The sequence below is a fragment of the Carcharodon carcharias genome, chromosome 32 (assembly GCF_017639515.1).
Source record: "Carcharodon carcharias isolate sCarCar2 chromosome 32, sCarCar2.pri, whole genome shotgun sequence".
NCBI lineage: Eukaryota > Metazoa > Chordata > Chondrichthyes > Lamniformes > Lamnidae > Carcharodon > Carcharodon carcharias.
Window position 1 is genome coordinate 6604819 of NC_054498.1, and position 12199 is coordinate 6617017.

The following is a 12199-nucleotide window of genomic DNA, read 5'->3' on the forward strand; positions in this document are numbered from 1 at the left end:
CGACAACAGTAATTCTCCAAGCCTCTGTTTACCCCCTGGTACATTACTTTCTTGTTATCCATTTCAGGGATGTGGGCTTCACTGGCTGGGCCAGCATTTATTGCCCATCCCTAACTGCCCTTGAGGAGGTGGTGGTGTGCTGCTTTCTTGAACCGCTGCAGTCCCTGTGGTGTAGGTACACCCGCAGTGCTGTTAGAGAGGGAGTTCCAGGATTTTGATCCAGCAACAGTGAAGGAACAGTGATATATTTCCAAGTCAGGATGGTGAGTGACTTGGAGGGGAACTTCCAGGAGGTGGTGTTCCCATGTATCTGCTGCACTTGTCCTTCTAAATGATAGAGACAATGGGTTTGGAAGGTGTTATTAAAGGAGACATGGTGAATTCCTGCAGTACATCTTGTTGATGGTACACACTGCTGCCGCTGTGCATCGGTGGTGGAGGGAGTGAATGTTTGTGGATGTGGTTCCAATCAAGCAGCTGCTTTGTCCTGGATAGTGTTGAGCTTCTTGAGTGTTGCTGGAGCTGCACTCATCCAGGCAAGTGGGGAGTATTCCATTACACTTCTGACTTGTGCCTTGTAGATGGTGGACAGGCTTTGGAGAGTCAGGTGGTAAGTTACTCACTGCAGGATTCCTAGCCTCTGACCCATGGTAACCCCCAGGATGTTGATAGTGGGGGAATTCAGTGATGGTAATGTCATTGAACATCAAGGGGCAATGGTTAGATTCTCTCTTGTTGGAGAAGGTCATTGCCTGACACTTGTGTGGCGTGAATGAGTTACAAATGGTGCTGAACATTGTGGAATCATCAGCGAACATCCCCACTTCTGATCTTATTATGGAGGGAAGGTCATTGATGAAGCAGTTGAAGATGGTTGGGCCGAGGACACTACCCTGAGGAACTCCTGTATTGATTATTGCCCATCCCTAATTGCCCTTGAGAAGGTGGTGGTGAGCTGAGATGACTGACCTCCAACAACCACAACCATCTTCCTTTGTGCTGACTCCAACCAGCGGAGAGTTTTCCCCCTGACTCCCATTGACTCCAGTTTTGCTTGGGTTCCCTGGTACCACACTTGGTCAAATGTAGCACTGATGTCAAGGGCAGTCACTTTCATCTCGCCTCACCTCTGGTGTTCAGGCTCTTTTGTCCATGTTTTAACCGAGGCTGTGATGAGGTCAGGAGCACACTGACCCTGCTGGGACCCAAACTGAGCACAGTGAACAGGTTATTGCAAAGCCGCTTGAAAGCACTGTTGATGACCCCTTCCATCAATTTACTGATGATGGAGAGTAGACTGATGGAGCAGTAATTTTCCAGGTTGGATTTGTCCTGCTTTTTGTGTACAGGGCATACCTGAGCAATTTTCCACATTGCCGGGTAGTTGCCAGTGTTGTAGCTGTAATGGAAGAGCTTGTTTAGGGGCACGGCAAGTTCTGGAGCACAATCTTCAGTACTATTGTCAGAACCCATAGTTTTTGCAGTATCCAATTCCTTCAGCTGTTTCCTGATATCACCTGGAGCAAATTGAATTGGCTGGAGACTGGCATCTGTGATGCTGGGGACCTCCGGAGGAGGCCGAGATGGATCATCCACTCGGCACTTCTGGCTGAAGATTGTTGCTGATGCTTCAGCCTTGGCTGTTTCCAATGGCACAAGGGTCCGTCGCCAGAGGGCTCAGATTTAGGACACAGTACATCTCATTTGATCAACAGAGGTGACATGAGGAAAATAAAGTGTTTATGCAGCAAGTTGTTGTGATGCAGAGCTCTGGGGAAAGAGCAGGGAGCCACACTAATTGGACAGCTCCACCAAAGAGCTTGCCACAGTTTCCAGATGTGCTGGGCTCCCCCATCATTGAAGATGGTGATATTTGTGGAGCCTCCTTCTCCAGCGAGTTGTTTAATTGTCCACCACCATTCACGACTGGATGTGGCAACACTGCAGAGCTTGGATCGGTTGTGGGATCTGTTAGCTTTGTATAGCACTTGTTGCATACGCTGTTTGGAGCGCAAGTAATCCTGTGTTATAGCTTCACCTGGTTGACACCTCATTTTTAGGTATGCCTGGTGCTGCTCCTGGCATACCCTCCTGCACTCTTCACTGAACCAGGGTTGATCCCCTGGCTTGATGGTAATGGTGGAGTGTAGGGATATGCCAGGCCATGAGATTACAGATTGAGGTTGAGTACACTACAGACCACATATTTAACCACTAGGTGATATTAATGCTCCCTCGGTATTGGCTGATGCTGCTCTGCTGCTCTCTTACCTGCCTAGTGTGCCTCCAGCCTGTGTGTAGTATTTGTTATAGTCCAGTCGCAGCAAAAGCTGGGCCAGGTCAGAGTTAATCTGGTGATTGCGGACACTGGACAGGATCTTGAACAGCAAGGACGACTGACGACTAAAGCCCTAGGATTCACCAAAAATCAGAAAACAAATCAGCTATGGTATAAAGCCACAGAGAGGGGGCAGGAGGGAGGCAGGCAGAGCAGGGGTGGGGGGGGGGTGCAGCGGGCAGAGCAGGGGAGGGTTGGGCAGAGCGAGAGAGAGCGAGAGCAAGAAACAAAGAGAGCAAGAAAACTCCTCTTAATTTTAATCATCAGATGCTTCATAACCAATAACTACTTTTTAAGGTGGTCACTATCGTTGATAATAGTGCACAGCAAGATCCCACAAACAGCAAATGTGATAAATAATCAATCTGCCCGTTTTGGTTCGAGCTGAGAGAGGAATGTTAGCCTGTACACATTCTGCTCATCTTCAAATACCACCACGGGATCTTTGACAATCACCTGAGAGGCAGAAGAGGTCTCAACTTAGTATCCAAAAACAGCACCAAAAAGAGCACAGCTTCCCCTCATGGCTGCAATCAAATGTCAGCCTAGATCATGTGCTGAGGTGCTAGAGTTGGGCTCGAATCCCAACAGGCTTCTAGCTCAGAGGCAAGGAGCTAGCGCAGCCAGACAGGCATAGAAGGAATGACATTTACAGTTCATCTTACCGTTACAAGCAGCTTCAGCTGCGAGATACCGCGCTCATCCAGTGGCCCTGGATTCTGACTGACCAGAGAACAGAAGTTGTGGCACAATTCGAGGATTTCATTCAGACAATGGAACACCTGCAGAGAATGAGAATAAGCACAGGAACTTCAAATGCTCTCCGTTCATCTAAAAAAAAGAGATGAACAATGTATATATACCTCAAAGAACGCTAAGTTTTGAAAATCAGCCCAACTTAGCATTCATTGTTACCGGACCCAGCCTCCCCCCACCACCGAATCCTATCGCTGGCCTCTCTCTTCTGTTCTTTCCTCCTCAGCCTCTTCCTCCCCACATTCTGAACTTGCTTATAAACTGTTAAAACTCTAACTTCTTCCAGTTGGTGAAAGGTCATAGAGCTGAAATGTTAACTCTGTTTCTCTCTCCACAGATTGCTGCCAGACCAGCTGGAGCGGTTTCCAGTATTTTATGTCTTTATTTCAGATTTCCAGCATTTGCAGCAGAACCATAGGATTATATGGTACGGAAGGGGGTCATCTGGTCCACTGGAACTGTGGCCAGCTCTTTGGTGGAGCTATCCGACCAGTGTGGCTCCCTGCTCTTTCCCCAGAGCTCTGCATCACAACAACTTGCTGCATAAACACCATTTTTCTCATGTCACCTCTGCCGATCAAATGAGATATACTGTGTCCTAAATCTGAGTCCTCTGGTTACCAGCCCTTATGCCACTGGAAACAGTTCTCCTTATTTACTCTAATAAAACCGTTCAGGATTTCTCCAATGTAAGTAGTACAATCCCAGCATCTGCAATAATAGCATGCAACTGAAGTCTTTCCTCCCTGGTAACATTCCAGTAAATCTCCTCTGCACTCTCTGTGGTGGTCCAGACTTTAACACAATATTCCAGTTGAGGCCTAACCAGTGTTTTATAGAGGTTCAGCATAACTTCCTTATTTTTAAGGAAGGTATACTCACTGGTTTAAGCAGGATGAATGACTGAGCCAGGAGATTACTCAGGAAGTGATCGTGGGCCAGCCGAATGCTCTCGAAATCTCGGATAGAGTTTATTTCCTGGAGGAGCTGTGAGAACTGGGACTCAAGGACATCCACCTGGAAAGGTACAAGTTGCTAGTTAGCATTGAAGGAAAAGCAAGTCTGGAGGTACAGCACAGCAAGGGGCTTCAAATTGCTCTGAGTGCTAAATTGCTTCAGGCTAATGTTTGCACTGGGCAATCTCAATTCTCGACTCTTGTCACTGAGCAGAGCTTTGCAAGATTCTAATTTAAACAAATGCAAAGCACATTATATTAATGGTGGAGTCATTATTCAGGAATATAACTTCATGCTTGAGTTATTAGACTGGGTCTTGCTGGACGGTGCTCCATTACTCGCAGCTTCTCTTGCACCCTTCAGCCTGAAGAGGTTTTGCACTGTAACCTGCTGGTTATGAGCTGATAATGGTGCATGAGGGAAACAGGCCATTTGGGACCTCGATGGACAGCGAGACTGACAGCGTAGCTCCTTAGCAAAAGGGGTTTAACCACTGAGACAGAAAGGGATGGAAGAGGAGAGTTGATTAGAGCCAGATGAGAAATAGAGAGAGGCGAAGGAGGATCGAATTAAGAGAGATTTTTTAAAAAGAGACATCTGAGTGGATATTTGTCATACGTGAGGCTGAACAGAGAGCTATCTGACCATGAGGAGGGCATCACTACTCAGTCCCGTTCTCATCAACAGGGGGTGTGGTCAGGAGTGATAAACCCAGCAGACTTTTTAATTTCCCTCATGAAAGGTTGTGGGTTTGGGGGGGAAACTGAGGCTATTGTAGAGCACCCCCAAACAACTGGCTGAAACACCAGAGGGTCAAATCTAGGATCTACCTGTTGTCTACTGTCTGGTACCACACTCTGTATTTTACCCTCGGGGCATTCTTGCAACGATTAGCAGAGGCTTAGAGATTAAGTGACACATTTTCAAAGAAGCAACACAATTCCCTTCTGTTCAAACTCAGAAGTAAATGGTATGTGCACATACAGATGTTTCTGCAACATGTGCACAGCAAACACAAAGATGTCTACCCGTCTCTTAACATTTGTAAGCTGCATTTTGCTGCATTAATTGATCTCACCTGTTAAATTCCTCTTTTTGGAATGGTTATGCAGAATTCTACTGTTGACCTGCTGTTGGCTTCCCTGTGGCTCCAATAGTCATGATGACGGAGCTACTCATGTTCTGTGCCACTGCATCCCTGTGGGGTAGTGGTCCAATCAGGCAAATCCTACAGTCAGTTACAGGCTAATTACATTGCTGTACGTGGGCAGCTCACCAGCTTCTCTCTTTTGAGAGAGACCAGGTTCTCTCATTCCTAACTTTGCTTATTTCTTTACAATTATCTGATTGTGATTTGTTGATGTTCTGTATAAAGCGTGACATAAAGGGATATAAAATTGGAAATATAACACACACACATACCCCCCCTCCCCCCCACTCCCCTCCCCCCCCCACCCCCCCTCCCCCCGTCCCCCCTCCCCTCCTATCCCCCCTCCTGCAATGCGTACAGGCAGAGGCTCTCTGTAAAACCATTTGTCAAATACTCCTTATGGGGAGCCATGTAATTCTAATTAAATGCAAACATGTTGAGATCAATTAATGGTCAGTAAACCACGAGTTTCATGCTCCAGGTCAGAACCTAGCATAAAATGCCCAGATTCATTTCTTCCTGTATTTAAAAAAAAGTTTGGCATCCCTAACAAAGTTTGAAATTTAGTGCCTAACTTGGGGAAGACAAAAGATAAATCGTGAGTGATGAGCAGGCTACGACACTAGAATATAGGCTGGAACGCAAGAATCAGAATGGTCAAACTGAAGAAAGAATCTGTTATGTCTGAACTGGGCGAAGGCAGTATGTGTTAATTAGCTCCCAGTAAGTTTAAAACAGAAAGTTTTGACCTACCTTTGCTAGGCCCTTTGGAATGTAACAACCCCAACTAAACGCTGGTGTGATTGTCAGAATGGGCACATTACAGATGAGGAAATGCATAACTTGGTGACTGAATCGACCAAACAGTATAAATTAAGTGACACCAGCAGTGAGAGAATAACTGGCTCAAAGTGAAAAGTGCTCTGCAGTATAATGGGGTGTGAAGGGATAATTGTAGGGTTTGAGAAAACAAGTCATGCTAAGTATGGGAATGGCTAGCTGCAATTCCCTCTGATTGCTGCTTTCCATGAAGGACTGAATTCAAACAGACTAGCCCACCCTCCCATACACTGCAGGTTCCAACAACTGCTGGATTCTTGATGCTCGCTTACGCTAGATTCAACTGCTTTTGCTTAACTAATCCTTATTATCCAAGATGTCTATTTTACACCTCTGTGGTTGCAAGTCCAGGTTTCTGAGTTGTCTGACACTTCTCAGTTTGGCCACTAAGGCAGCGACTTGCCTGAGGGAAGTACTGACTCCGTCCGTACCGCTCTGTAGCCTGTGCCGTTTCTACCTGCGGGGAAGAGCTACGTGGAGTGCTGTAACACAAAGAGGAGCGCTGCACGCCCTAAATAGGTGTGGAAATAAGTGTAATAAAATCAGTCACATATGGAAGTCTGGGGCCACAGTTAAAAGTTGCCGTTATACAAAGAACTAAAACACTCATATTCATTACAGAAGGCAGGATTTTTTGAGAGCTTAGAATAAGACAACCATCCAACCCATTGGAGGCCTTCCCTTTCACCATCCATTCATGACTGCCTCAGTCATGTACCTTCACTGTTACGTCCAAAATCTCTATACTCCCATGCTTACTCACAGGCGAATCAAGCAGGTCCTTTAATATCTTTCACTCCCCTTTATTTGATATGCACTAATCTAATTCATTCAAAACACAAAGGGGAGAGAAGCTAATCAGCCTCATGCACTGTCTGATAGCACGAGTGAGAAGGAAGTGGGGGATCTAACACTTGGGGCGGGGGGGGGGTCGTGGGGAGAGAAAATAAAACACAACTCCCTAAAGCAATCAGGCAAGTTCCAGGCTTCCATGATCCGTTGCTTCAGGTGCAAAAGTAACCTTGACCACCCTCGGATATGTCCCAATCCCTTTAGGAACATGGGGCTGCATGGAAGCAGAAAAGACTGTCCATTCTTCAGCCCAGGATCTTTTCGATCGGTCCAGAATGAAGTTTTATATCTGCCCACATCCCGGGGTGATGGGAGGGAAATTAGATTTCAAAATCTAGATTGAGATTTGTGATCTTGAATTGGATTCATGCAACCTGCACTCAAGATGGGTAAACTTATTCTCTCGCTGTTATTTTAAGAACAATCCTTCCACACTTTCAACTTTCACCCAAATGAAGTGATTGAGTGTTGGCAAGCTATTGGAAACTCAGCAGCTTTTCAGAGGAGATTAACCATGTTCCCATCTGACTTGCTCTTTCCCAGAGAAGTTGGAAGCCAGGCTGATTTTTCTTCCGTCTTGCCCAGGGGCAAGGTGACTAATTGTAGTTAACCTACTGCGGCCCACAGAGGGGATCAGCTAAGAGCAGCTCAGACTCACAACTCAGGTCTCCAATGACCAAAGAGATTAGCATTGACAAAGTTGCAAATGGGAGTTACTGTTCACACGTTTGCATACATAATGTTTAAAACCAGGAGCGCCTGTTCATTTGATTTCCAGTTAAATGTCCAGCTGCATGAGAGCTAGGAGGAGGGGAGATAAAATGACAGTACTGTAAGGTAGGGAAAGTGCATGTTGGCACCCATACACCCCTTTCTTCTGACCAAACCGCACATCAAAATCCTTGAAACCAGTAGGAATGGGTATATTGAATATTCAAATATTAGACACTGCCCTTCAACAGAGGCCTGAAATCCAGAGCAGGTCAGCTGGATGAAAATCTGCTGGCTGTGAGGGTTCCGCATGAAATGAGTTTGGGGAGTTTCAATCCAGCTCCGAATAGATTTCTGCACCAAAAATGAACAAACTGGCCTGAACTTGGTGCTAAATTATCAATCGTGGCCGTAGGTGGCTGGTTTGGGAAAAAGAAAATCTGTAATAGGCATTTAACCTCATTGCAAAAACTAAGTGGCAACACAACATTTGCTCCCAGCTCCCATACAACTTCCATGTATTTTTTTTCAATGCATTCAGTGGATATGGCCCTCGATTTAACATCTCATCCAAAAGGCAGCACCACCAACAGTGCAGTGCTCCCTCAGTACGATTTCCTCGGTTCTTCAAGGAGCTTCTCCGGGACATTCCCAGCAAAAGCACAGGACGCTTTGCCAGGAAGGGGTGCCTGGCAACACGTGACTCCATTAAGTCATAAAAATTGACTACATAAACAAATCTTCAGCTCATTTTCCAGCATGAAATAAGGGGAGCACTTTTAATATGTAATACCACTCACTCGCTGTACATATCCACCCCTTCTTATTCAACGTTTGAGCCCATGCAGGGGAGCTGTAACCTCTGAGCCGCAATCACAGAAAGAAAAATTAAAAATAAGCATGTGTAAATAAAAATACATGGAATGATGCAAAAACCTTTCTCATATGATGCATGGGGATTTATATTATGTAGGGACATGAGAAAGCCCTTGTAACCCTGTCCCATTGTTCACAGAGATCGAGGTTTATCTGTAACAAAAACAAAAATAGCTGGAAAAACTTGGCAGGTCTGACAGCATCTGCAGAGAGGAACACAATTAACGTTTCGAGTCCGTATCAGAACTGTTCTGATGAGGAGTCACCCGGACTCGAAACGTTAACCCTGTTCCTCTCCGCAGTCACTGTCAGACCTGCTGGGTTTTTACCAGCTATTTTTGTTTTTGTTTCAGATTTCCAGCATCCGCAGTATTTTGCTTTTATCTTAAGGTTTACCGTATCCTAGTTCCATATTCCTTAATAAACCTTGGCTAGAAAAAAATACATCAATCTTGAACTTAAAAATGATTGATTGAGTTGGCAACTACTGTTTTTTGTGGAAGGATGGGGAGAAGCGTTTCCCAACTTCTCTCTTGAATGGCCTGGCTCTTATTTTAAGGTTACCTGGTCCTAGATTCCCCAACCAGTGGAAAAAGTTTATCTCAATCTACCCTAGCAGTTCCTTTCAAAATCCTAAAAGCCTCTATCAAATTATTCTTTAACCTTTTATATACCAGGGAATACCAGTCTAGTTTATGTAATCTCTCATGTTCTAACCCTTGGATCCCTGGTATTATGTTGTGCTGAAGGTTCTTCCTTACTCTCTGTTACCTGGAGGTAGTACTGCAGGTTGTAGGTTATATTGTGCTGAAGGTTCTTCCTTACTCTCTGTTACCTGGAGGTAGTACTGCAGGTTGTAGGTTATATTGTGCTGAAGGTTCTTCCTTACTCTCTGTTACCTGGAGGTAGTACTGCAGGTTGTAGGTTATATTGTGCTGAAGGTTCTTCCTTACTCTCTGTTACCTGGAGGTAGTACTGCAGGTTGTAGGTTATATTATGCTGAAGGTTCTTCCTTACTCTCTGTTACCTGGAGGTAGTACTGCAGGTTGTAGGTTATATTATGCTGAAGGTTCTTCCTTACTCTCTGTTACCTGGAGGTAGTACTGCAGGTTGTAGGTTATATTATGCTGAAGGTTCTTCCTTACTCTCTGTTACCTGGAGGTAGTACTGCAGGTTGTCCACGAGGAAAGCCATGTGATTCCTCAGTCGCCATTTGATGGCGTCTGACTTGTTGGATGTGAGGTGTTTCCGCTGCATCTGCACAGCCCAGCAATGCTGCAGTTCCGCCTGCACTCGCCGCACGCTCAGCAGGTACTTGAAGACAATGTTGTATCTGAGAGGGAGGACGAGAGACACAGTGAGAAGTGCGTGCAGAACCCAGCACTCTTGCACATCTTTCCCACTCCAGAGCACAGAATCCAGACTGACACTCCCACTGCAGTACTGAGGGGATGCTGTGCCATTGGAGGTGCTATCGTTCAGTTAAGATGTTAAACCAAAGTCCTGTCAGACCTCTCAATTGATGTAAAAGGTTCCACGGCACTATTGAGTAAGAGTTCTCCCTGGCGCCCTGGCCAACATTCATCCCCCCCCACCAACCATCTGTAAAACAGAAGTCAGTCATTCCTGCCTCCACACTATCACAGACTTTCCCTTTGTTCTTTTCCCCTCCTCTTTCCATGCCTACTGATTATATCAATAACACTTTCTGGAAATGCCCTTGAAACAAACAGCAACGACGAATGAAAAGAAGAAATGCACAAAGTAAACTTACTTTTCTAGCACGGCAGGTGTGAACAATATGTGCAAAGGCCACTGCACTTTGTACGAGAGTCCCAGAGCAGACCAGCCAGAAGTAGGGGCTTCACGAGGGGAAGATTCACGCAGGGAATTATCACGACTTTGTGCTGCATCTGTGTTAAGTTGGGCGGGGATGATGGGGGAGTGAGGTGAAAAGAAAAGACGATAAACTGACAAGAAAACTATAACTGAGCACAAAATGAGCTCCATTGTCAATACGCATACTTTAATTATTCACTTGAATAATCCAGATGAGACTGGAAAATGCACATCTGGACCTCAGTGAGGACGAGGTCAGACTTGACTGCGAAGACTCTCATGCTAACATCTTGAATCAGCAACAACAATGGCATCTACCCCACTAAATGGAAAATCGCTCAGGTATGTCTCGCACACAAAAAGCAGGACAAATCCAACCCGGCCAATTACCCCCCATCAGTCTACTCTCCATCATCAGTAAAGTAATGGTAGGGGCCATCAACAGTGCTATCAAGCTGCACTTGCTTAGCAATAAACTACTGATACCCAGTTTGGGTTCTGCCTGGGACACTCAGATCCTGACCTCCTTACAGCCTTAGTTCAAACATGGACAAAAGAGCTGAACTCCAGAGGTGAGGTGAGAGTGACTGCCCTTGACATCAAGGCCGTATTTGACCGAGTGTGGCATCAAGGAGCCCTAGCAAAACTGAGAAAGTCAATGGGAATCAGGGGGAAAACTCTACACTGGTTGGAGTCATACCTAGCACAAAGGAAGATGGTTGTAGTTGTTGGAGGTCATTCATCCCAGCTCTAGGACATCACTGCAGGAGTTCCAAGGGTAGTGTCCTCAGCCCAACCATCTTCAGCTATTTCATCAATTACCTTCCTTCCTTCCTGACATCAGAAGTGGGGATGTTCGCTGACTATTGCAAAATATTCAGCACTTGGGCTTGCAACTAGCAAGTAACATTCGTGCTACACGAGTGCCAGTCAATGACCATCTCCAACAAGAGAGAAACTAACCATCAATGGCATTACCATCACTGAATCCCCCACTATCAACATCCTGGGTTACCATTGACCAGAAACTGAACTGGACTAGCCATATAAATACTGTGGCTACAAGAGCAGGTCAGAGGCTGCGAAACCTGCGATGAGTAACTCACTTCCTGACTCCCCAAAGCCTGTCCACCATCTGCAAGGCACAAGTCAGGAATGTGATGGAATACTCCCCACTTGCCTGGAGGAGTGCAACTTCCACAACACTTGAGAAGCTTGACACCATCCAGGACAAAGCAGCCCACTCTGCTGGCGCCCTGGATCATGACCCATGACACACAGGGTGAATCGTACAGAATCTATGACTTACTGACAGATGTCCATCTGTAATAGTCCTAGACTTAACATTAAATAATGTTTGTGCAGAATAATTAAGAGGAGCACGTGCCTCTTCCTACCTTTGAGGTCTTTGCCATGATATTCGACAGTGAGGTGCAGGAGTGGGAGTAGGTTGTCATCATCCAATAACACTTTGTGTGCTGATTTCTGGAATGCTACGTTGACATCTGAAATGGGGTGTTGGAGACGAGGAGGAAAAACAATTCATAAGAAATTAAACCAGCCTATTTGCTCTCACATCTAAAAGGAGCTAGATTATAACTTGATAGTGAATATTACAGTAAATATATTTTTACTGAAACAAAGGCAGAACTGCCGTAACACAGAAATTGGCCCAATAGAACCATGTAGATGTTCATGCTTCATGCAAGTCTTCTTTCATTATTCCTCATCTCACCCTATTGACATACCATTCCAATCCTTTCTCCCTCATGTTTTTCAAGCTTCCCCTTAAATGTATCTATATAATTTGCCTCAACCACTCCCCGTGGTAGCGAGTTCCACATCCTCACCACTATTGGATGACTATCTTATACTGATGG

General features: G+C 45.5%; 1 protein-coding gene across 2 annotated transcripts in view; it reads right to left on the reverse strand.

Annotated features, from left to right (window-relative positions):
* Positions 1-12199, reverse strand: part of tubgcp4 (tubulin, gamma complex associated protein 4) — an 83791-nt gene that overhangs the window by 44473 nt on the left and 27119 nt on the right. The window contains exons 12-18 of one of the 2 annotated variants that reach the window (XM_041178553.1): positions 11717-11824; positions 10255-10393; positions 9636-9813; positions 6445-6552; positions 3977-4111; positions 3004-3120; positions 2272-2411 (exon numbers count right to left, since the gene is read on the reverse strand). In XM_041178553.1, coding sequence (XP_041034487.1) covers positions 2272-2411; positions 3004-3120; positions 3977-4111; positions 6445-6552; positions 9636-9813; positions 10255-10393; positions 11717-11824 — 925 coding nt within the window. The remainder of the gene's footprint in view (positions 1-2271; positions 2412-3003; positions 3121-3976; positions 4112-6444; positions 6553-9635; positions 9814-10254; positions 10394-11716; positions 11825-12199) is intronic. The other variant, XM_041178554.1, reaches the window with a different exon arrangement.